Raw genomic sequence first — 25,100 nt, 5'->3', positions numbered from 1 at the left:
CTTCCACTCCTGGTGGAACATGTTTATTTTTTTTCCTCCCATTTCTACATTTAAAGCTGACCACAAAGATTATCCTCGACCACACACAGGTTGATCACACCTCCAAAAGCGTTTCCTCCAAATGAATATCTTTTAGTCTGCATAGGGAATGACTGCAGAACGGCCTGATATAAATTCTAGCAACTTCTAATGAAGATGAATATTCAAGATAAATATTCATTCTTTTTTATTATTACACGGACTGAGTAGGAACCCCATACAAAGATTGCCAATCATGGGATGGCTTGTAACTTTATTTTAAATCTGTTCCAAAGTGGACTGCAGCACCCCCTTGTGGCTGAAGACAATAACAGTCCAGAAAATTTATTTCGCATTCAACACAGTAATTGCAGTATCCCATCTGCAGCTTTAGAAAAGAAACCACAAAAGCCATCAGGAGAGGCTATTATTTATTAGTATTATGTACAATTATTCCATGGTAATTTCCAAATAATCAATGACAAAGTCAAAGTTTGAAAACTGGCTTCTGACACTAGATGTGTTTCTGTATGTTGTAATTTGTCCCTCTTTTTTCCAAGATCATTTGGAATTACCTGATAATTATCTAATTTTCAGTGTATCTGAGGCACACAGGGAAAACATGAATAAAACAAGTCTTTAAAAAAAAAAGCAAGAAAGGGGAGCAAAAGTGAACTTAAAAACTAGTGTGTGAGATGTACAGAGCTGTAAAATGTGACCACATGACCTGAACAGCATGTCAGTGAAGCATTTATGCACTTATGGGACTCTTCCTTCACGCCGACGTCGCTGAAGTCGTATGATGCAGAAATGGTACAGAAAGGAACATGAAGTTGAGTTTCATTGTAAACAAAGGCAGAATCATCCGGTGGGCTCTTCTCCCGCTCCTCTTCTGGAGGAGCAGTGTCTCTCAGGAGAACTGTGTGTGAATTAGGAGTGTTAGATGTGTTTAAAAGGCTTCAGGTAACAGTGAATCTTAAGTTTTTTTTGTGTGTTTTTTTTGTCATTCAAGCAGCTGATGTTTCAGCTGTATTTGGTCACATTTGATATAAGCGAGTTTTGTGTGCTGCTGTGCATTTTAGTCAGTAGTGTGTGATGTAGGCATGTGTTCAGATTTAATTTCTTGTATTCAAAGCCTTGTGGAATCAGGGGCTGTGTGGATAAACTCGGACCTACGTTGTTCATAATATGTACAGTAAAATGTTGCAGTTTGGCTGTTAAATCTTAAATACAGCATCGGTGGGAGGAGGAGGAGGGTTAGGGGTGAGGTGCGCGTGTGTGTGTGTGCAGGGATGCTGGGCGTGAGCGTGGTTCCTGCTGACGTGCGTGGCTCAGTTCCATATCTTAAGGAAGCTGTCCCAGGATCCGGTGCACGCCGCCATGCCGTCATCTGTCACACCCAGACAGCTCACGCGATTGTCATGGCCAGCCAGGACTCCTGTAGGGTGGACACACACACACACATTTTTTTTTAAAAAGATGCTTAAGATTTTTTATTTATTTTTAGTTGTGTAGTAACTACAGAATTAATAACCGGCAAAACATGCCGATAACAGAACCATTTCAGCAAGTTTAAGTGCAATAAAACCAAAAATGTAATTAACTTTTTGACAGTAGTGTAATATTTTATCAACATACTATGAAACAAATCATTTGTAAATCTGTCTCCACCAGCTACTAACTGCACATCACAGTGATTTCCTCCGTAAATTAAATTAAGCAATTACATAACTTGGCAAATAAAACTATAAATTTAAGTTTTATCACACAACTAATTAATTGGCTCTTGGCTCATATATAATATAAAAGTGTAATTATATTTCTGTGTCATTTAAGAATAAGATGAGAACTATGCCACCTCTTGCACCTGTTTGCACAATTGTAATCCTATTTAAGTAATTTAACATTTTCAAAGCTTTTAATGTTACACAAAAAGCTGTTCGCTTGATACATTACTTGCATATCATTACATTGCATGTAATATTCACACAAATATTCCTGAGACTTAATGATAAATGGAAACTGTGACGCAGTTTAAGGTTTTGCAGGTGCATGTCACTAAAGCTGCCTCGTTTAATCTGCAGTAATAGCAGCTTTGTGTAAATTTATATTACAGTCATGACACAAATAAAACTTTTACTGTGGCTGCAAAATGTCTTATTGAAAGAAATTGACAAAATCAAATGTTTAGTTTGAGTGTTTGCTCTTATTTTTAAGGAATAATTGTTTTTAAAATCACAACAACTCAGTACTGTGTGCGTTATATAATCTGTCGCCATCTTGCAGAACTAAGACCTTTGCAGGTGTGCAACTTCTTCATGTTGAATGCAACATGCACCCTGTTTCCGTCCACGAGGCTGAATTTTTCACAATAAACTAACTTTTTATAACAAATCTTTCAGAAAAACTAGCCGACGTTTAAGCTGCTACATCAGCATTGCGCTGTGTCGCACTAACAGCTAATCTGATTTTTGGCCCACCTGCTCTGTCTCCCTTCATGGCGTCCCAAATGTTGCAGTTGAAGTCGTCGTAGCCGGCCAGCAGCAGACGGCCGGAGCGAGAGAAAGCCACGGAGGTGATTCCACAGATGATGTTGTCGTGGCAGTAGATGCTGAGCTCCTGATCTGCACGCAGGTCAAACAGCCTGCAGGTGGCGTCATCGGAGCCTGTGGCGAAGGCGCTTCCGTTGGGGAAGAACTGGGAAAAGAAGTGATGGCTAAGAAGCAAACTCTTGCAAAAGCAGCAATAAATAAGCTCCCATATTTGCCAGGTGCTTTTATAGGAATCTGTTATGTCTGTGTCTCACTTAATCTGATCTGATCGTTTTTAACAAAATGTCTCTGCTGTACGTCTCCTGAAAGCACAGATGCTCAAATGCATCACTTTCATTTTTCTTCCACTTCAGCTTATTTTCTCCTATGTGTTGATCTAATACACAGAATCTTAATAAAAGAAAGATTGCAGATGTGCCACGACAAAATGTGAAGAGCTTTCAAGAGCGTTCATCACGAGTATCTTCACTGTGATCTGATCTCACTGCGTTTCCTGAACTGTGTCAAACTATAGATCCATACAGGCAGAGAAGGAACAAGAGAACCGGAAGCCGTGTCGTTTTACGTTTGGCTGGCGCACTCACACAACTGGCGTTGATATCCGACTCGTGCCCCGTAAAGGTCTGTCGGCACATGCTGTCCCTGATGTCCCACAGTTTAGCCGAAGCGTCGCAGGCTCCTGAGACGAAGGTGCGGAGGTCGGGCGACAGGGACAGACTCATGACGTCACCAGTGTGGCCCGAGAATACCGTGGTCTGCTGACTCGTCTCGATGTCCCACAGCGCGCTGGGGACAAAGAGCAAAAGAGTCTGTCAACAGCGGTTCAGCTCCGGAGGGCATGTTTGCACTGCAGGTTCATGGCTTTGACTCGTCAGACTCACCAGGTGGTGTCTCCTGAACTTGTGATGATTTGATTGTCATCAATAAAACGGCAACATGAAAGGTAACCTGGGGTTACGGAGAGAAGAGGGCGTCATCTTTACAGTTCTTTCATTTGAGTCACTAATGCCCTCTTGGAGTAACTGTGGTAGGCCTGCCACTTCTTCTGATGGCTCACCACTGTTCAATGTTCCAGATTAAACCCAGAATATTCACTGCCCTGGCAAATTTAGAGGTAAAATTTTCATTTAATCAAGAACTTGGTTTCTGATGAGAAATGAGACAAAAAAAATAGCTCAAAAAAAATAATTTTCCTCCCTCCCCAGATTCCCTATCAGAGTGAAATCGAGATCTTGACCGTACCTCGTTAAAGCAGTATCGCTTCCAGCCAGAAGAATCATGTTGGTTAAATATCACTCTAAACGTTAATCTGGCAGGGTAATGAATCATTTTGGGCTTACTATAGAGGTAAATTTCACCTGTGTGTCCAGGTAGCTCTCTGCTGACCCTCACGTTGCCTTCACGTGTTTTTAAGCAGTAGATGGAGCAGATGTTGTCCAGGCCTCCGCACGCCACGTAGTTCCCAGAGGGGGCGTACGCACAGGTCATTACCCAGGAGGAGCGCAGAGGGATGGCGTGTATCTAAGAAGGAAGACGCATCATGTGACGAAATGCAAACTCTCAACATCGCAGAAAGGAATCAGTATGAAGGAGTCATGATGTGTGCAGCCAGATTTATAAACAGCCTTGCAAAAATATTTACACCCCTTGAACCTTTTCTTTTTTAATATCCTCAAAGCAGCAAAAAAACGAAACATAAATCGATATTTATGTAATAGACTAGCACAAAGCAGTAATTGCGTTTTTCAAAAATGTTAGACATATAAAAATCTTGGAAGTGTGGTTCATTCAGCCCCTTTTAATCTGATACCACTCAATGAAATCCAGTGAGTCACCTATTAGTAAATGAAGTTTTCAACAAGCTGGTCTTGTTTAAACTTAGCAACCAGCCAACGAGTAAAACAAGGGGCTCTGGTTGGATGAGACCAAAATTAAACTTTGCGACCTCCATTCAAATCGCTGTAGGAAAACTAACAATGCACATCATTTTGATACAATTCCTATGGTTAAACACGGTTGAGGTATTTTTTTTTTTTAAAGAAAGAAGCTTTCAAAACCATGTAACTACAGTAAGTATCTATAATTTTTAGAAAATGTGAAAAAATGCAAGGGATATGAAAACTTCTGCAAACTGTGTAGACTTAAAAACACTTTTTCTCATTTTGTACAATAGTCTCTTTTCCTTTTTGCGAAATATTCACCCTACCAAGTTTCCCCTGTCAAAAAGGAGGTCAGAGGTCAATGGAATAGTGAAAAAGTATGAGAAACAAGCAAAATGTGTCGCAAAACCAATATTTCTTTATGCAAATGTGTCGGACACTGTACGGGAGAGAAAAGCATAAAACTCACAAGGTAACAAGACATTTAAGTTTCCACTTATACAAAACAACCCGCAAATCTTTTCCAAGGCCCAAATGTCATCCAATGCTGCGGTTAGAGGGGAAAATGCATAAAAATCCTCTAACAGCAGGAAATCTCCACTGAAGCAACTGTAAATGTTACATTAGATCATTTGCAATTGTTGTCTGGAAGCTGGGCTGAGTCACTCAACTCAACTTCTCGTCCAGACGGGTTATGACCTCATGAGAGCAGAATTTTTACTGACTTTACCTTGTTAGTGGTGTAGCTGTCCCACACAATCAGTTTCCCGTCCTGAGAGGCACTAACCAGAAGCCTGCAGAAGCGACAGAAAGCAAAGGTTTGGAAACGCAAATCTAGATAAATCCCAGGTACAACCCAGTCTACATGTTGGATCACAACTACCCCAATATTTACTGATGACATCAGACCTGCCGTTGTTAAAACCTCCATGTTTTAATTACCCGTCTTTCTCCCTTGTGCAGTGCACATATTCGGGTTTTGCCAATTTTTCATCACAGTTAAATACTTCAGATTATCAAACCAATTTTTTATAAATGACCTGAATAATTGCAAAAAGCAGTTTTTTTCTTTTTAAAATGTTTTTACCCTATCCCAAAACATAACTGCCTCTGTTGTTGAATCATAAATCAACTGCGATGACTATCATAATTTAGCCATATCTGATTACTGCGAGACCCGGACAATCCAAAATAAGCTCAACCGTAAGCCAGCCTTGCAGCATAACACACAATTTTAGGTGATTAGGTGCAAATTTACATCTCAAAAAAAAAAGACCCAAAAATGAGAGTTTTGATATTTCCCGGGTCCAGACTATGTACAGTGACTCAGAGACGTGCTGTTCAAAAACATCTAGTGTGGCTGAATTGAAGCAATTTTGCAAAGAAAAGAACAACATGCAGAACATGGACAGTATCGGGGTCAAAACTTAGGAGTCCCACTTTGAGTCTGTGGCCCAGTGCATGGCGTAGATCTTGGCCAGGTGTCCACGAAGGGTGCGTCTTGTCCGCATCTGGATCCGGCCAACAGGATCTAAACTAGCAGCCATCTAAATGAGAACACAAGATTTTCATGAGCTTTATTTTGCAGAGTGTTCGGTTTAATTATGTTTGCTCACAAACTCATTACAATATCACATGTTAATAGTTTGTTTGGCAGTGACTGTGGGATCAGTGGGTATAGTTTTCTTGCAGTCTGAACATTGTAGGTTCGTTTCCTCTCGCCACACGTTGAAGGCACTTAGCTCAAGTTGCCTGAGGCTCTGAGTGGCCGGCATGACAAGAAAAGCGGCATATAAATTCAGTCCAGTTACCATTTAGTGGGCCGGTTTTCAGTGCCATTTACCTGGGTGAGTGTTGAATCGCCACAAGCTTTCCTGGCATCCTAATGTGCAGCACACCATCACAGGAGAGGACAAGACAGGACGTTGCATTTTAAGAAAGATAGATTTTTTAATCTTAAAGATGAAGTTCTTTGCTTTCAAATCATGACTTACCCTTATCTGGTTCCTCAGCTGCTCGGCCTCCTGACGAAGCTGCTCCAGCTCGCTCATTTTGGATGTTTTCCAAGCTTCGACCTGTTGGTTAGAGAACAATTGTAATTTTAAAAAACATTGCCTTAAATACGCTCAAGTGTGTTTCAGGGTAGTGGCGGCGGATGACCGTTTGCCTATGTCCGCTGAGCTTCCTGTCTGGCGACAGCTGAGGTTGGTTCAAAGCCAGCCTTCCCTTTTCCACCCAGAAGAGGAGATAAGCAGATATACTCTGACCGTACATATGATTAAATCCCATCTGGGATATGCATAGTTCAATATTCTCTTAATCCGGTAATCCAGTGGTCATCTTAATCAAATATCAAACAATTAGATTTTAAAATAAACTTTACTTAAAGCACTTTTTGCACCCAACTTGTGGATATAAATACTTAAATCGAAGCACACACTTTAATCTCTTTGGTTTACTGAAGCCACTGTGAGGAAATCACTTATAATCTGTTTATGACGGCAAAACCATGTCTGATTTAACAGGGGAGAATAATCTGTAATGACTAAGCTACTACTCAGCTGCCAGTTTCATTACCAGGCAACAGATAAATGGTGAACGTTCCCCTTGAAGCACACAGGTCAGTCAGACCTCATGATAATGCTGAGTACCGTCTCCCGCCATAGGAGAGACCCTCCATCAACATACAGTAAATGCCACTTCATCTTTTCAACAACGGTTGCGCTTTTAAACTGGCTAACATTGTCCCTGTCAGAGCCAGCCCACGGCAAACGCAAACTTATTTGCTGCTTAGGTCCTCCAGGCCAGCAGGGGGCCCTCAGAACATTTAGCTTCTCACAGAAACGATGTACCTTGAAACTTCCTACTTGTAGCTGCATGTACTACGAATGGATTTAGCTTTAAGTTCACTTTAAATATGTAAATAAATTTAAAATATTGTAAATTGACAAGGTACAAACTTTACTCATTGGTAAAAGTTTAAAGTAACTGTGAATAAATTTGCTTTCAACCAAAACTAATTAAACCGGCCTCACATTCTCAACTCTTCTGAGTCTGCGTTGAAACACTTCAGAGGTGTGACTTTAGATCCAAATATCAGCTTTATTAGATAAGGAGAGAAGACGAGTTTTAGGGAAAAGTAAGAATATGACGGTTTTTTAAAATAAATATCATGCAACCTTGGTGTAACCCTATTAGTAGTTTGTACACAGATGTTAAAAAGTGGCAAAAGCTTCATCTGGATGAGAATTTTTCATTTTGTCAAAGAAAAATATGAAAATTCCTGTCGTCCTTGAAAGTGTCAAACATAGACACTTGGTATCAAGCATGAGGCGACAACTTGATGCTTAGCTGGGTAAATTTGACTTAAACGGAGAAGAACTGTTCCGTTTAGATACCATGAGATCTCGTGGCCCATTTAAAATGTACCATATGAGTATATTTTAGAAATAACATTGTTTCCTTTGCTTACTTCCTGCTATTTATTTAATAAATACTGTTACATGAATGCTGTGATGGTCAAGAAAGATCGGTGATGTGTTTGATTTAAGTAAACATGAAACTCGGTTCATAAAATTCAATCAAGTTTGGACTATTTAAAATTGATGTTGTTGTTGCTATGGTTACTGAGGGGCGATGAGCTTCACTCAGAGGCTGCTTATTCATTTTACCAAAGAGCTCAATAAGTAACTGTTTAGGATCAGTTAATTGGCTGAGCTCAGTTTACCCTAACATGTATTTCATGGTACATTCCTGTGTCGTCAGCTGCTGGTAAAACCAGAACAATAAAATGTGACAGGCCATTATTTTTATTTTATTGTAATAATTGGGGTTTTAGAAAAGCTTTGTCAAGTTGTCTGAGACTCCACCCAACAGACTGAATATCTTATTGGCAAGTAGAATGTGTATTTAGGACAGTAAAAAAAAAAGGTACTAAAATATTGCATCCTAAGACATGCATGTACAGGCCTGTCAGAATAAATCAATTAATTGGATGATAAATTAAAGGCAGTGCAATAATTTCCATTTGTATGATGTATTATTTTTCTCTTTTCTCTCTTTTTCCGCCAAAAACTGGATAATAAAAGTCTTCAGTCTGGTGCTTTGGTCTCAACTAGCCCTTTTTTGGTGGACATTTTTCAGACTTCATAATTCATCTTATTTGTTGTTTTGTTTATTCATTTTGGATATTTAAAACGTCTTCAATTTCCAGTGCCAAATGTTCATTAGAATTGAAAGTTTATTGATCTTTAAGAACGCATTCTTGCACTGTTATGCCATTACCATTAGGTTTTTTGACAATTGTCTGAAAACAACATTTCTGTTTATCGCAAAAACTCCTGGGACGATTTATCAGTTATCATGACAGGCTTAGTCATGCATTACTTTCCAGTTATTATCGTAAAGTATTCCGTGTGGAGAGTTTTACCAAGGCCTTTTTTGTCACAGTTATTTTTTTATTTGTTGTTTGCTTTTATGCTCCAACAACTAACCCTAACTAGTCTTACAAATTACATCCACAAATTGCTAAATATTGTTTGTGATCTTTTGCACAGCTGCTAACACAAAGAGAACTTGGACCGGATTTCTGCTGCACATGCACCAACCAGTCATAACTTAGAACGTGGTTAGGCCTGCGGATCTGTAAAGTGGCTTAGGGGGTCTGCTGTTGTACCCTGGAAATGCTTTTATTTGGGAAAAAACCCCATCTTTACTCCATTTGGGTCAGCAGTATCAACATCAGTCTAAGACTCAACAAGACTCCACATTCTGAACTCCTTTCCGGTTCTTTCAGGACATTATTTTCAGCCATCCAAGTTCTCTTCCAGCTCATGACCGTGCATATGATCACAAACAGTACATAATTTTAAGATTTATCAATGCGGCTTGTATTTAAGGTTAGGTTTAGGCATTGAAGCAAAAGATTAATGAAGTGGAAAAGACAGAGTGGGGTGCCTGAGTGTCACGATGCTTACACCTGAATACTGCTCAAATGAACACTTTTCATGACTAGTATTAGATTTTTTTTCATTGATGTCAATAGAAAATATTAATACCCAGATGTGACCCGATGGGCTTAAGATACTCAGGTCTGGCCCAGCTGGGCCCCAAATATAACATTCTTTAGAGCTCCGGCACCATCTTCCTCCAGCTCTGCTCCACGCTTTACATACATGCAACCATCCAGAATACGAGAGAGCCCCGCACTGCAAGGAAGAGCATTTAGTTATAGTAGACTACATTTCCCTGGAGGGGCCTGCGACCAGATGGATCACACAGCACTAATGGAAGCCAATGGAAGGTGCATCATAGGTCTCAGTCTCCTGGCACAGCTGCTCGTTTAGCCAATGAAGAGAAGAAAGACTTGGGGAGGAGGTGGAAGTGGAGGAGGAACACATCAGAGATCAGGCCTGGCTGACTCCAGCCAGATGCTCTGTGTGCGTGTTAGCTGCTTGTGAGCGTCAACCGGCTGACGGTTCACGGTGGAGCTGCACTGCAGATTCCTCCTGCGCCGATGCATTGCTGAGCAGCACAGAGGAGGCTTTACCTCCCTCGGCTGTCTCGCCCGTGAGACCATGCCGCACACCCAACACAAGACGACAGGGATTCAGAGATCTTGAGGGGACCCCACCCCTCTGGATGCACTGATCTGATGCTGGGCTAGCAGGGTGGTCACATCTGCAGCTGGAGAGCAGAGCAGATCCTTTTGACTGCTGCCTGTCTGATGGACCAGATGTAAATGTCTAAGGATGTGTATGCAGCAGCATGCAGATGCAGGCCAGAAATAAAAAAAATCTACTGGAAAGAAACAGCCGCTCTTCATGGGGGATGTATCTGGATGCATCAGCACCGCATCTCTCTCTCTCTTTCTCTATGCAACCTCTCTATGCCTTTTATATCTATCTGAAAACGTCAAACACGAGTCTACCTGCAATCATTTGGCCGTAGCCCATATGTGATCAAAAATAATCTGCCCAGCCATCTTAACGCAGACCAGGCTGCTGACCCACGGCGTTCAATAAAGGGTGACTACCTGTTAATTCTCCCGATGGGCTTCAAAAAACACTCAGACCGTCGTCTCCGAAATGCCGTGAAGGGTTGAAATACGTGTCTTTTTCACGCATTAAAGATGCAGTTCGGGGACGATCCTTCTTTAAAAAGTTCCGTGTAATCGCGATCAGTGAACAGGCAAACGCAGGAGGGCTCCACACATTTCCATTTCTCTTTTGGTGGAGCTCCAGGAAAAAAACCCCCCCCAAAAACCTAGATATAGGAAAGGATCAAATCTGCTGCTGCTTTTTTTCCCCCCCTTTTTCTTTCTTTCTTCTTTTCCCCCTTTCTGCTGACGGCGTCGCACCTTTTCACGTACGGAAGGTTAGGAAAAACATTTTTGTCTAATGTAAGGGGGGAGGAAAAAATCAAAAGAACTGGCCCCAGTTTTTCCTTCCTCTGGCCCGCATCAAGGATCGTCCATTAACCGCTGCTCTGCCCGTTTTACTCCGTGTCTTCGTGACGTTATCCCCGTTTCCTTCCTCCCTCTGGTTGCCTCCTCCCTCCCTCTTCCGACACTCTTGCAGGACAGCTGCTCAGACCCGAAGCACCGACGCAAAATCTGCAAACCGCTACCTATGAACAATAAGATGAAAATCCTTGCAGCAGTACGTCAATACGTCTTGTAAAGCCGTTTCATGTAGTATTTTTCCTTACAGGAGAAACGAGCAGATCCCTGAAATCAATAAGGCTTCCTGACACAAAGACTTGAAGAGAGAGAGAGAGAGAGAGAGAGAGAGAGAGAGAGAGAGAAAAAAGGGACAATCCACACTATGCATTTTACACATTTAATGTAAATAAAATTTGCACACATTTTAATGTAAAAACAAAAAAGTGACTCATGAAAGCTTAGCTGTTCATGTACTCATTTGGATATAACCCTTGAGAAAATATTTGCAACATAATTAAATAATAATGGCTTTAATAGCTACAATGAAAATTATACTTCCGAATTCTGACTTGAATTTTGATTTAGCCTCACTCTCGGGTCAACGTTTTGCAGCAACTACAGCTTTTGTCCTTTGCGGGTTTGACTTCTACCAGCTTCCGTCTGAATTACTGCTGTCCATTCTTTTCCCCAAAACATCCCAAGTTTAGCCATTCAGTCAGACTGACTGGAGTGACTCTGTGCAGGTCAGTTTTCAAATCTTTCCATGGATTTAGATCTTGACCTTGACTAGATTTAAATCATTCTCACTCATATGTTTGGAGATATTGTCCTGCTGATGATGATGCTGCTGCCACCACCATGTTGTGCTGTGGGGATGGTGTGTTGGTTTCCTACCACAAAAGGTGTTGTGGACATTGTGCTCACATTATATGCGTGCCATGCATTTTTGGTTCCATGATTCCAGCTACATGCTTTGAAAGCACACAAAAGAGCCAAGATCTTTCTGGACTGAACTGCCTGATATAATTGATCTGTAAGAGATGATTCATAGTTTCCCGACTCCCTTGGAATGGGTGAGGATTATTTATGAGACTGTCACGTACTTTTGTGTTGGATGGTGAAGAAGGTAAAAGCACTAAGCGCAAAGTTAGAGAACTGGAGCATCTTAATTTTGCCATTAGACGATATCTATCTGCAAACTGTTTATTTTGTAGACATGCCAGATTCTTGCATGTAAATACTTTTTAACTTAATTTCCTTAATCAGAACAGCTTATGTCAAAGTGAGGATTTCAGTTGTCTTTCATTCTTATTTTTGACAAACCATTTCATAACAATGTGAACTTGAAAGCTGAACCACATTTACTCTATAAATGTAATCACACTATTATATAGACAGATGTCATAGATGTAATCAAAATACACTACCTGTCCAATGGGAGTGAGTCTCTCCTCGGATAATTACAGCGTTACTGCATGGCAGATTGTGTTTCATCTGGAAACGAGTCACTTAATCCTAATTGATGCATTGAGTAGTTTCTGATTTCAGCTACTATGCATATCAGAAGAAACATCTTATGGTCACTGAATATTTATGTTTCATATGAATCACATTATTGGCATGCATCAAACAAGGAAAATAAGGAGATTGTTGAATCTATCAAAATTAGGTAAAGAACTTACCACCGCACTCATTGAAAGTGTAGAGGAAAACCGTCAACTTTGCTAAAAGAAATATGGATGGAAAAAAATACTGAGTGATCGTAATCTGCAAAAATCTAGTCATAAAAACAATGGCAAAATTCATGGCTCTGTTTAACAGTGAAAGTAAGAGCATTCCCACTTATAACATGCGAAGGGAACTCAAGGGTTTGAGACGACCATGAAGAAAACCATGGACCGTTCATCCTCAGCCTACTGTAGAACTCTGTGGGTCAGAGCTACGATCTGGAGTTGCTCATTTGGTCAGGCAGGTCCAATAATATTGTGTGGCTAAACAGTGAGACCATCTGACTACCTGAATGAATTGAATGACCGGGTTACTCCATCAGTGAATTCTGGCTTCCCTGATGGTTTGCCCATATTCCAAGATGGCAGTATCAGAATCTATCAGGTTCAAAATGTGCCAGAGTGGCTCCAGGAGTCGATGAGAGCAACTCTGGATGGAAATACATGTAAAAATAACTCCACCGCAAATGAATTCAAAGTCAAATATGACCACAATTAAAGTTGTTTGATTACAGACTGATGTGTAAATGTGATCAAGCTTTTCCCCTGGCAGCCCCAAAATTACAGATTAGTAAGTAGATGCTGCTCAGACAACTTTAAAATCTATTGAAACTTAGATTTTCATCTACTGTTTTATTTTTCTTAAGCATGTTTCTTGTTTTCATTTAATCCAATGTTTTATGGGCAGTTTTTTTTTGTATTTCTGTTTTGTGTCTCTTGATTATTCTGTTTGTCTTTCAGTTTAGTGTTGCAGACTGTGTTTCAGATGGAAACGAGTCACTTAATCTTAATTGATGCATTGAGTAGTTTCTGATTTCAGCAACCATGTCAGAAGCAACTACTCTTCTGATATGGTTCTGTGTTTGTATCTCCACGGAACATTCTTGGCTCAAAATGAAGAAAAGTAAAACAATGTATTCAGCTTGACTATGAAGCATTTGGTTGTTTTTAATTTGTGCTATGGACATAAACTTAACTCTGACGTTGGTATTTGGATTTCGGGAATAACTTACATGGTTTTTGATAATGTAATGAGGATCAAAAACAAAACTGAGGAACCCCATGTCCTCATTTTGAATGAAAGAATTATAGAACATTGAATGTCATTACAACTTTTAAAGTAATTGCTACAAAATAATAGATTTTAAGAAAAGTTTAAATATTGTAGAGGGATCCGTGCATGGTACTGTACAGTGACCTCTTGTGGTGATAAAGAAAATTGCAAATTTTGATTAGCAATTGCACTTTACTTAGATTTTGTAGAGCTTGTTGTCCATGTTTTTCTCTTATAATAAACATTCACTATTCTGTGAAATAACCCAGCATCCCCGATCAGCTCCGTTACTGCTGAAGATGCATTAAAGGATGTTTCCGAGCCAGCGATGAGCTCACGTTTGACAGGTCTGGTATTAGGGGCGGGGTTATGTCCCACCAGCAGTACCTTGGCTCGTGTTTGAGATGTTTTCGTCCTCCCCTTCTGGATGTCACATGGGGCTCTCTCTGCGCTCCCGTGACTCTTTGTAACAAATAACAGGGGGAGCGAGGCGTGACGGGGCAGATGTGTTGTTATTGGGCAGCACATTTCCCACAACATCCAGCTGTCCCGGAGGTAACTCCGAGCTCCTTCCTTTCACCGGCCTGCTGCGGTCGCATTTTGCCCGCCGGAGCGTCACCGCAACGCCGCCGAGCAGCGCGCGCACACACCGGCATCAGCGGCGGAGCCCCGAAATAAATAAGGAGCTAACAGGCAGGAAGTGGATGAAGCTGAGCGGTAAGCCTGCTTAGACGTTTATTTTCTGAGACGCCTCCGGATGTTTCAGGGTGCAAACATCCAGGATGTTGTTATCTGACTGGGAAACTGTCCCATTCGGTCGTTCTTCCTGGCGTAAAATTTGGTAACTTCCTGACCTTCACTACTGAAAAGCGTAAACAAAACGTCAAGTGTTTTCATTGCATCTTTTCGCCCTCTTAAAATGCGTTAACTTTTTTCTTTTTTTATTATTATTGCTGCAGTCGCTCCACCTTCACCCAACGTCTTATACGTGACGGAAGCGTTAGTTTATTTTGGTAAGTTGAAGTGGAGCTCGCTGAGGTGCAGAGGGCCTTCAGATAGATGTGGTCTGTCTGCAGCTGCATCATAAGCTCAGTGCGTCACTAACAGCCTCCTGCGGAGCATGCAACCCAGCAACATCACACTACAGGGAAGGAAACGCAAAAAGACCTGTCTGCCTATAACTTCCCCTTTGAAACGACACTTTAAGGTCATAGTGAGGCGGAGAGCCTCTGTAAACCTTCGAGTTAATTCACGAACAGCACAGAAAACTAAATGTAAATAGATAAAGATCACTACATAAGAAGCTCTGGTAGCTCCTATTGTGAAACCACGCAGTTATTTATGACATCCCTTTGTGGAAACCTTAAATAAACTCATCTTTCATTAGAGGAACCAAGTGTAACACTGAAGATGTAGAATCAAACTTTGGATTGAGTCCATTTATTAACGGGGAAAACGATGAGAAATAATTGCGTTAACAAAGTTACTAGTTCTGCTGTCTATACTTTGTCTAAAGCCCATTTGAGCAGCATCTATGTTTCTCCTTTAACATTCCCAAAGGCTGGAACATTTGGAAAGAAAGGGAGATCCTTGACCATTCATCTAAGCACGATCTCTCAAAATCAGTCCTGGGTTCTGTCTAATGTTCTCTTTTCTTCAGCTAATTGCACAGTTTCTTTTCTTTTGTAGGGTTTAGTTCTGGAGACATAGATGCTTGTGGAAGAAGAGAAATGTTCTGTCTGTATGTTTTGGGCTTTTATCCTGCTGAAATAACCACTTCTGAACCATTTTCAGTCTTTTTTTTTATGGACTTTTTGGTTGTTGGATTGAGGCAAATTCTATTTTATTTAGTTTGAAAAACAGTTTGTTTTTTTCAATATATCTATTCTAGACGTAATGAAGTGATAAAGATGGTGTCTCGGTTGTTGCAAAAGCAAGCCGGAAGACTGTTATCAGAGAGATTACATCCTCTTCACGACCGGCTCTGCTTGTCCCATCATGTGACTCCTTTAGCTGAGCAACTCATTGAGCATTTCATCTCATGATAAAGAGTAACCTTCAGAAGCAAACGAGCGAGTTAAAGGACAGCCGAGGCGTGGCGCTCTGCTGAAATGATCTCTTTCTGGTTTAAGCTGCATGTGAAAAGAAGCAAGCTGCTACGAATCAGATGACTGCGAATACCAACCTCAAGTGCGAGACTTTATGAAGGAGCGTGACATGAAAGCTTCACAGGTTCTCCTTTGGGGCCTCTGAAGGGCGATACGCAATATCTTGTGCAACGATTTTGCTTTAAAGTTCAAATTGTGAAAACCTGTGAGGATATTTTAAACACTGGAGTATAGTGACTATAATGAGCAGAGCTCTTCAAAAGAGGAACTACTGTGAAAAAAGTTTCTACTGGACAAAGGAACTTAGTAACTTAAGGTGTTTATTTTAACACAGAGCAAACGACATCTCATAAAACGGTAAAGCATCATTGTAAGGCTACTGCTGTTAGTTTATCACCAGCTATTAGACTATGCAAAACCATGCTGTTGTAAATTAAATTAGTGCATACTGTACAGTTAATGAATTACTAAAGTAATCCTACATCTTTTAAGGCTTTTCTGTTTTATCATGCTCCAAACGGCAGTAACCATGGATTTTATTTGGATTTTATGAGATAAATCAACACCAAGTAATGAGTGAATGAATGTGAGTAAGAAGGGAACAATGCATGGGTTGCAGGTCTTTGTTTTTGCAACAAAAAAAAGAGAAAAAGAAAGAAGAACTATCTTTTGATGCAGCTGTGGGTCTTTTGGAGAGTGTCTCAAGCAGCTTCACATACAGTATCTGGGGAGTAGAAAGTGAAGTTTTTGCCCATTCTTCTTTGCAAAATAGCTCAGTTTCAGTCAAACTGCATGGAGTTTGTCTAAAAAAAAATCACATTTAACATCATATATTAGTGCAAACATGATGCACTAATATATTAGCACTACAAAATCTGTGATTTGATTCAAAAACAATCGAAATCCTGGAGGGACAGCTATTGATTCATAATTTACCAGTTTAATGGGTTTTATCAATACATTCTGGTGCAACCAGATTATTGATATGGCCCAAGATGAAACTGAGTTCGACACCCCGGATCTACATGGAGACCAAAAATGGGTTGTGTGAAATGCAAGTCTCACAAAACCCTGAACACACGATTCCCACTGTTAACCATGGTGATGGCTGCATCATGCTGTGGAAATGCTTTTTTTCAGCAGGAATGGGGAGGCTATAAAGCTGGATAAAGCTAAATCAAAAACAAGAGAATGTGAGGCACATCACAATCATACACTAGTCCAGTGGTTCCCAAAGATTTTCTGGGCCTCCCTATCGATTACGATAAAATCCTCTCCCCAAAAAAGAAAAAAAAAAAAATCAACTGGGCCCACACATCGTTCAACCAGACATAAACCTATACACATATTTTTGTTTTCAAACGCCACTGAAGTTTATTTCATACTTCAGGTTGCAACAAAACACACTACAAACCATCTTTACAGTGAAACACTTCAACTGTTTTTATTTTTTGCATTCATCCATACCGCTTCCCGCGCCCCTGCAATGGCACTGTGCCCCCCGTAGGGGGCGCGCCCCACACTTTGGACACTAGTGCAGGACACACTGCACTAGTGTGTGTCCTCTGTCAGATGGAACGCAAACAAAATACACCGAGGCTTGTAGTTGTAATGTGATTATTTTTGCAAGCCATTGTAGATAACTTTTCATCTCCAGATGAGTATATTTATTCTATATGCTAATAAAAAGCAACATGTACCAAAGTCTAAGCTGCTCCACTTAAAGACTCTTAGTCATATACTGTTTTAATTTTGTCCGATTACTTGTGTTTTCTTTTCTGAATCTTGTTTATGTTTTTCTTTTCGTTGCATGGCAGCATTTTGTTTTTCTTTTATTGAACGTATTTTGAGACTCAACAATGAACGCTGTTCACTGACTGTGATTTTCTGATGTCCTGCAGCCCATGAAGAGATTCCCATCGCAGACTCATGTCTGTTTTTAATGCTGTGCCTCCTCAGGGCACAATGATCACAGCTGTTTGGTATTTATCCATCTGACTTCCCCGCAGATATTTTTTTGCACTCAGAATCTTTTAATGTTGCTAGTTGCAGTATCTCTTCAACTGATTGGCCAAAAACAGATCACTTTAACAGAGAACTTAATTAGTGATGTTTCACCTGGTGTACTTTAACATAACACAAAGTGCCTCACAAATGTATTTATATAGCTAACATTTTCATATTGTAACCAGAAACTTCAATGTTTTTATGGATATTTTTACAGTTTTTCAGGATAAGCTGGTTTTTGTCAAAATTTTCAGTTTCAGAATTGTTTGATTTAAGTCCATTTGAAGCACTACAATGCGTTTTATTCATTCTCTTGCAGCCATGCCAAACGAACGCTCCCCTCTCATCACCTCGGGGGTCTGCGGGCTGACCCTGACCGCAGCGACATGCGGCGCGGCGTCGGACTCCCCCCAGGACTCCAGCTCTGGGAAAGCAGCTCAGGACCCGCGCAGACTGAACACCTTCTTTGGTGTGATGGTGCCGACCATCCTCTCCATGTTCAGCATCATATTGTTTCTGAGGACAGGTGTGTGGCGCAGGTTCAAAAATAATTTAGAGAAGTGGGAAAAAGAAGCGAGTTCAGTTTAGTTTTGCTGTTTGTAAAGCATTTTGGGCTCTGCTCAGTCATGGTGACTCAGAGCGATGTGACCTCCGTTTTGCAGGGTTTGTGGTGGGTCATGCGGGGTTGCTGCAGGGTCTTTTAATGCTAGTCGTCGCCTACACCATCATATCTCTCACAGTACTGTCAATCTGTGCCATTTCCACTAATGGAGCCATTCAGGGCGGTGGAGCCTATTGTATCCTTACCAGATGTGAACAGATTGTGGGTTTTTAATTATTCCTATTAATAATTTGTCCCACTTTTATACTTACTACCGCTTACAAATAAACGATCCTTAATGAAATGATTTTAGACATGATCAGCCGCTCTTTGGGACCCGAGTTTGGTGGAAGCATCGGTTTGATGTTCTTTCTTGCCAAAGTGTTTGCGTGCGGCGAGTACGTCCTGGGTCTCGTGGAGGCCGTCCTCGATGTTTTCGGAGCAGATCCTGGTATGCCGCGTCCACGCTTAAAATCCCAAACCTACTTTTGATAATCATCAGACTACCTGGATTAAGGCCCGTTATTTTATTTATTTCAGAGTCATCTGTATCCAGAGGGCTGCGGGTTCTCCCTCAGGGCTACTGGTACACGGTTCTGTACTCCTCTGTGGTGCTCCTGCTCTGTCTCCTCGTGTGCCTGGTGGGCGCCCACATTTACTCCCGCACGGCCTTCGCCATCCTGCTGGTGGTCACCGTGTCGCTGCTGTCCGTCTTCATCAGCTCTGTGGCAGTCAAGCCGAGAGACTTTGTCATCACCCACCTGGGGCCCGGCAACCAGACGGTCCGCTACAACGCCAGCTACACGGGTTTCAGCGCCACCACCCTGAGGAACAATCTAGGCTGTGAGTCAGGATTATGGACAGTGCTGATGCTTGTGAAGAAGAAGAGTGAATAGCGCAGCTTTTCTTTGGGTTTTGACTTTTCTTTAAATGTTTTTCTGTGCAGCCGGCTACTCTTTGGACTACAGCACCAACTCCGTCATGTCGTTTGCCACCGTGTTTGCTGTCATGTTCACCAGCTGCACTGGGATCATGGCTGGAGCCAACATGTCAGGTTACAAATTCATTATTTTATGTTTCTAATGTCAATCACAGTGTATCGGCTAATTTTTGCATTAAGGATATTAAAGTAAACTTGCTTTCATTTGGCAAATAATGAAAAACAAGCTGTGCTTTTGCAAGTCTCTGCATAAACATGTTCATAGATCTTTGCTGTTTCTCAACCTGTGTGTGAAGGTGAGCTGAAGACTCCAAGTATTTCCATCCCTAAAGGCACCATCATCGCTGTCTTCTACACCTTCACCGTCTACGTCCTCCTCTTCATCTTGGTCAGCGCCACATGCGACAGGTGCCACAGCTGTCATACCTGACAATGCAACCTACCAGCTTCAGTTATGTTAAACAGAAACAGATCATGCATGTTTTATTCTGTTTTAGGACCCTCTTGATTCAAGACTACGGCTTCCTGCAGCGAATTAACATCTGGTCGCCGCTTGTCACTATTGGGATTTACTGTGCCTCTCTGTCAGCTGCGATGTGCGCCATGATCGGAGCGTCCCGCATTCTCCACGCTCTTGCTCTGGATCATCTCTTTGGTAAGTCATAGGATTTTTGTTTTTTCTTTTTTGAACACGGCCCCTTTCCTGTATGTGAGGGTTGATGTTTTCTTCTCAGGGTTGCCGTTGGCCCCGGCAACGGTCACATCTAACTCTGGGAACCCGTGGGTGGCGGTGCTGTACACCTGGGGCCTGGCACAGGTCAGTACTGCCGTTTAAATTTAGATTTTAAAAAATGTTTTCATTTTTTCATTTGGTCATTTTCAGATCTGGATAAATATTGAAAAGATAATAATAATGTAGAGAAATAGCTGTACTTCTAGACTTTATTATCTCATTGTCTGAATGTGTCATTCCTACCTTTTTGATATTTTTTTCTTCCTTTCTACATTGTCTCCTTCACTTCTTCCTTATCTTATATTTCCTTTCATTCTGTTCTTCTTTTGGTCTTTCTTTCCTTCTTTCCTCACCTAGCTCGTTCTGTCATTTTTCTTTTGTCCAAACGTCCCTTCTCTTCTCCTTCATTCCTTCCCTTTTTTGTTTTTGCAGGCTGTATGATTAAAGCCTTAAGTAATAGTATGTCTCTTTTTAATACAATGACTGCAAAGAACTGCGAACTCTAGAAAATGTAGAATTTCTACATGGAAAACTGCAGCAGCTCTGCAAACAGCAGGTTCTCAAACTCAACCCGTTTCTGTGTTTCCATGTTTCTGTCAGTGTGTGGTGTTTGCAGGGCACCTGAATGCTGTGGCGAGTCTCGTGACAGTCTTCTACCTACTTGCTTACGCTGCTGTAGATCTGGCCTGTCTGGCTCTTGAATGGGCATCTGCACCAAACTTCAGGTAAAAATATAATTTCCTATCAAAGACTCTTCTCATATACTTTTGCTTCCTTGATTCCAGACTGTCTGGATCCAGTTTTCAGGGTTTCTTCGCGTTTCCCCCTTGTGTTTTCACAGACCAACCTTTCAGCTCTTCTCGTGGCACACCTGCCTGCTGGGGATCCTCAGCTGCTTGGTCATGATGTTTGTCATCAACCCCGTGTATTCTTCAGGCAGCATCGTCCTGCTGCTACTGCTGCTGCTTTTCCTCCACTACAGGTCACCCACAAGCAGCTGGGGCTACATCAGCCAGGCTCTCATTTTTCACCAGGTATCTGGACGCAACATATGCAGAACTCAGGCATGTTCCCCTCCATAACTGTGTCATTTCTGTTTTGTCATTGATGTGTGTGTAGGTGCGGAAGTATCTGTTAATGCTGGATGTGAGGAAAGACCATGTGAAGTTCTGGAGGCCCCAAGTCCTGCTGATGGTGTCCAACCCGCGCTCCTCCTGCCAGCTTATTCTGTTTGTGAACCAGCTGAAGAAGGGCGGGCTGTACGTGTTGGGGCATGTGCAGCTGGGAGATCTGGGTAATTATCCGTTTTTGATCTGTAATGTCCTCTTCATAGATCTCACCCTGTTTACCCCTGAAATTACCACCATGTTGTGATTCCCTGTTTAAATGATCTTGTTTTTCAAAAATGTAATTCTTTCACTCCCACGTTGTTGTACTTTAAGAATGAAATTGTGTCTGTCATTGGAGGGAGGGTATTTAGTTGTATAGTTTCATCTCCCTTGAACCTTTTGAAATTTTGTCTTCAATATCACACATTGTAATGGATTTTACAGGAATTTTACCTGCTGGACCAACTCAATAAGTCCACAGTTGACACTTCTCTGTGTCAACTCTCAACACAGTTCTATGGTTTTCAAAAAAAACCAAACCCCTCATGTGTTAAGCTCATACTGAGATTAAGTATTGACTCAATACTTAATTGAGTCAACTTAATACTTAATTGTATTGGATATCCAGACAACTATCCAATTTGTCTGGATATTTTGAGACAAATATCCAGACAAATTGGATATTTGTCTGAACTTTGACTGGGCCATTTCGAACACATAAAAATGCATTGATCTAATCCATAACATTGCTGTTCTGGCTGTATGTTCAGAGTCTCTGCTGGGGAAAGGCAGAGCGCCTCCTTCAACATGTGTGTGTCCTCTACATTGTTTTTTGGAAACCTTTCTATCAAACTATCCTTTTCCTTCCACTTGGTGTCAGTTTATCTCCTAAAATCTCCACAAAATACATTGTTGCGTTTGTAATGTGACAAAATATTAACAATGTAAAAATGTATGAATACTTTTGCTAAGCACGCCCAGCGGGTGGATTAGTCATGTGCCCAGAAGTATGCCACTGCTGTTATACATCAGCATGTGATAGTTTTGTCATTCATTCTAATGCAACAGATCCTGTTTAGCAAGACGTGGTGAGGCTGTAGGTGTCCGTAAGTTTACATACACTGCAATAGGCAGCAGTTTCCTGTTGGGTCTGCCCTTTTCCCCAGTGCTGCTGTTGGCACGACAAATATCAACAAAGGTTTTCTCTGAAGCGTACTGGCACCCGAGTGTTGGTCATGTGAATATTCAGTCATCTCTGATCTCAGCCTAAATGGGTCATTGTTTTTATCTCCATGAACTCCAGGAAAATGCATTAGATGACAACAAGATGAAGTAATAGAAATAATGCACTTTTTAAGTCTGGTTTCTTTTTCCTTTTTTTGCTGTTTTTCCAGTTTTTCGTGAGTATGCCCCCTGGTGCTGTAGAAAATACATCACAACCCTACTGCTATCATAACTGCAGGTTACCTTTATTGATGCAAAGTAAAAAATCTTTTGAAATTCATTAAGACTATTCTATTTTTACACAATATTTATTAGTTATGTTAATTAGTGGAGATCTTTTTCTGATTTCATCATAAACTAAACACAAGATTTCCAACAGTTCTGCTGATAGCAAATCAGTTTTATTGTATTGCTTAAGATTTCATCATTACTCCAAATAAATTGACAAAAGATCACAAACCTATTAGTCCTCAAGGTGCAAAATATGGAATAGAATACTAATACTTAAAGTGTGGTTATTTTCAATGATGTCAAAGAAACCTGGGAATTAGCATATTCTAGCAAAGTCTGACTAGTGCCACTCAACATATTTTCTTTTAATATATCCGTATAGCAAACTTAATTCCCTTTAATGGTAATAATTTTTGTTAATTAGGGTCAAGCTGTAATAAATGCTTTGTATTTCAGACTCCCTGCCATCAGACCCTGTCCAGACCCAGTACAACTTCTGGCTGAGTCTGGTTGATAAACTAGGTGTGAAGGCCTTTGTAGACCTCACTCTGTCTCCTTCAGTCAGACAGGGAACACAGCATCTGCTGCGCATCACAGGACTTGGTAAACGTTTCACCACCTTCTGTCTACACGGATTATCTCCATTGTTTTGTCTGCATGTGCCGAGTCTGATTTTTGCCCATCTTTCTCCCAGGTGGTATGAAGCCCAACACTCTGATTCTGGGTTTCTATGACAGCTGCACTCCGGATGATTTCTTCCTACAGGACTCTGCCTTCTGCCATTCATCTGTGGGAGAAAGCAGTGAGGAGGAATATAATTTTGGGGTGGACCTGCCTTCGCTGCAAGCCCATTTCCCTCCTGTCCGACACGTCGAGAGCCCCCGGTGGCTGTCGCCGGACGAGTACGTCGGCATTATTTCCGACGCCATTAAAATGAAGAAAAACGTGTGCCTCGGCAGATACTTCTTCCAGCTGCAGGGAGAAGGCAAAGATAGCAAAGTGGACGGGTCTGAGCGGACGATAGACGTGTGGCCTCTCAACCTGCTCCAGCCGGGCAACCAGGATTACCAGGACGTGTGCAGTCTGTTCCTGCTGCAGATGGCCTGCGTGCTCAACATGTCTAGCAAGTGGCGTCATGCAAGAATGAGGATCTTCTTGAATGTGGAGACGGGCTCCTCTGACCAGGGCTGGGTGGTCAATGAAGAGACGTTTCGGGAGCTGCTGAGGAAGCTGAGGATCAGGGCGTCCATCAAGATTGTGCCGTGGGACTCCGTGGTGCAGCACTATGCCCTGCCAGAGGGGGAGCGCTGCGAAGAGCCGACGCCAGGTTTATCCGACGACTTCCTGTCTGCAGTGAACCGCATGTTGATGGAGCACAGCTCTCAGGCTGCCGTGCGATTCCTGTATTTACCTCGGCCCCCTGCTTGTCGAAACCAGTCACAGCACTTCTTGACTCAGCTGGAAGCGGTGACCAGAGGTTTAGGGCCTACACTGTTGATTCACGGGGTCACCCCGGTCACGTACACTGATCTCTGAGCACGTTTCGCCTCATTTGATGATGTAAATATCACAAAGTCTTAGCTCTCTGTTTACTTAAATCTAAGTAGTACCAATTCTGCATATTTAAGAATGTTATTCTGCAGTATTTATTTGTTTTACCACCTGAATTTTTTTCTCTTTGCTTGGAACAAGTCCACATTCAAGTAGCACTTGAAGTTTAATAGGAAACATTCCTACTTTATATACTTGAAGTGGCTTTGTGCTTAAGCCAGCATATTTGTGGTCATAATTTTTCTTGATAGAACTTCTTTGCAAAACTGTGTCTCCAACGGACCGACAAGAGAAATAAACATGTTAAAACACAGTTTATGTTTATATTTTTTTCTCTGTGAAGCCAGAAATGTTGTCTTGAAGACTGTGTGTTAAATGTCTAAATAGAGAAACTAATTATTACACTTTAATGTCTTTTTTTTTTCACAAACAAACTGTCTTCAAACTTTTAAGCTTCTCATTGTCTCTTCTGAGTTTTTAAACCTTCAGTTTATTCCAGAAGTATATAATTTGGTTATTGGTCGGTTCTTTCTTGCAGCTTTGTTTTCTTGGATGTGTGTTTGGGGTCATTCTCTCCTTCCTCCACTGCAGTTATAGATTGTCCTCTTAACCTTTATGCATTCCCTACTAATTGATTAAACCTTCATTTAATACAGATTTTTCATTCCTTCCAATTAATTTACAGATTTTTATGTTACTGCCTTCTTCAAGTTTTTTCTTTTTCTTGCTGAGTGTTTTTCTGCTTAAAGTTACTCAAAGGAAGCAAATTACCACATCTTACCTCAAAATGACAGTTTTTGATGCTGTTCTCACATCATGAAGCAATGCATCACATTGGTCACGGAGTCTGTGGAAACAGTGGAGAGGCACAGAATCCAAGTTGCTGAAGTTTCTACAGTGAGTGCTGATTTATTTTGCTATAT

General features: G+C 41.3%; 2 protein-coding genes across 2 annotated transcripts; one reads left to right on the top strand and one right to left on the bottom strand.

Annotated features, from left to right (window-relative positions):
- Positions 1–432: 432 nt before the first annotated feature.
- gnb2 (guanine nucleotide binding protein (G protein), beta polypeptide 2) lies at positions 433–11,179 on the bottom strand. Its single transcript, XM_032576630.1, has 10 exons — positions 10,485–11,179; positions 6,445–6,525; positions 6,294–6,332; positions 5,891–5,997; positions 5,181–5,244; positions 3,929–4,091; positions 3,452–3,518; positions 3,155–3,356; positions 2,499–2,715; positions 433–1,456 (listed from the first exon to the last, which is right to left on the bottom strand). The coding sequence occupies exons 2-10, from the start codon at positions 6,499–6,501 to the stop codon at positions 1,350–1,352; spliced, it is 1,023 nt and encodes a 340-aa protein (XP_032432521.1). The 5' UTR covers positions 6,502–6,525; positions 10,485–11,179; the 3' UTR covers positions 433–1,349.
- A 2,910-nt stretch (positions 11,180–14,089) lies between these two features.
- Positions 14,090–24,832, top strand: slc12a9 (solute carrier family 12 member 9). The gene is made up of 14 exons (XM_032576862.1): positions 14,090–14,390; positions 18,108–18,314; positions 18,451–18,585; positions 18,703–18,840; positions 18,930–19,232; positions 19,336–19,443; positions 19,626–19,737; positions 19,827–19,984; positions 20,064–20,146; positions 20,663–20,787; positions 20,904–21,096; positions 21,182–21,356; positions 23,083–23,229; positions 23,321–24,832. Exons 1-14 carry the CDS (start codon positions 14,378–14,380, stop codon positions 24,160–24,162), a joined length of 2,739 nt encoding a protein of 912 aa, XP_032432753.1. The 5' UTR covers positions 14,090–14,377; the 3' UTR covers positions 24,163–24,832.
- The last annotated feature ends 268 nt before the right edge of the window (positions 24,833–25,100 follow it).

This window comes from Xiphophorus hellerii, chromosome 11, assembly GCF_003331165.1.
Source record: "Xiphophorus hellerii strain 12219 chromosome 11, Xiphophorus_hellerii-4.1, whole genome shotgun sequence".
Taxonomy (NCBI): Eukaryota; Metazoa; Chordata; class Actinopteri; order Cyprinodontiformes; family Poeciliidae; genus Xiphophorus; species Xiphophorus hellerii.
The sequence above is the reverse complement of the archived record's forward strand: the minus strand, read 5'-3'. Positions and strand labels throughout refer to the sequence as shown.

Bases quoted from the DNA above. Each gene is read 5' to 3' on its own strand.
- gnb2 (XM_032576630.1), bottom strand. From the start codon at position 6,501: ATGAGCGAGCTGGAGCAGCTTCGTCAGGAGGCCGAGCAGCTGAGGAAC. The intron at 6,333-6,444 runs GTAAGTCATGAT...GCTGCACATTAG, and splicing joins AGCTGAGGAACCAGATAAGG to GATGCCAGGAAAGCTTGTGG. The intron at 4,092-5,180 runs GTAAAGTCAGTA...CTTCCTTCTTAG, and splicing joins ACAGCTACACCACTAACAAG to ATACACGCCATCCCTCTGCG.
- slc12a9 (XM_032576862.1), top strand. The intron at 18,841-18,929 runs GTATGCCGCGTC...TATTTATTTCAG, and splicing joins TGTTTTCGGAGCAGATCCTG to AGTCATCTGTATCCAGAGGG. The intron at 19,738-19,826 runs GTGCCACAGCTG...ATTCTGTTTTAG, and splicing joins GTCAGCGCCACATGCGACAG to GACCCTCTTGATTCAAGACT.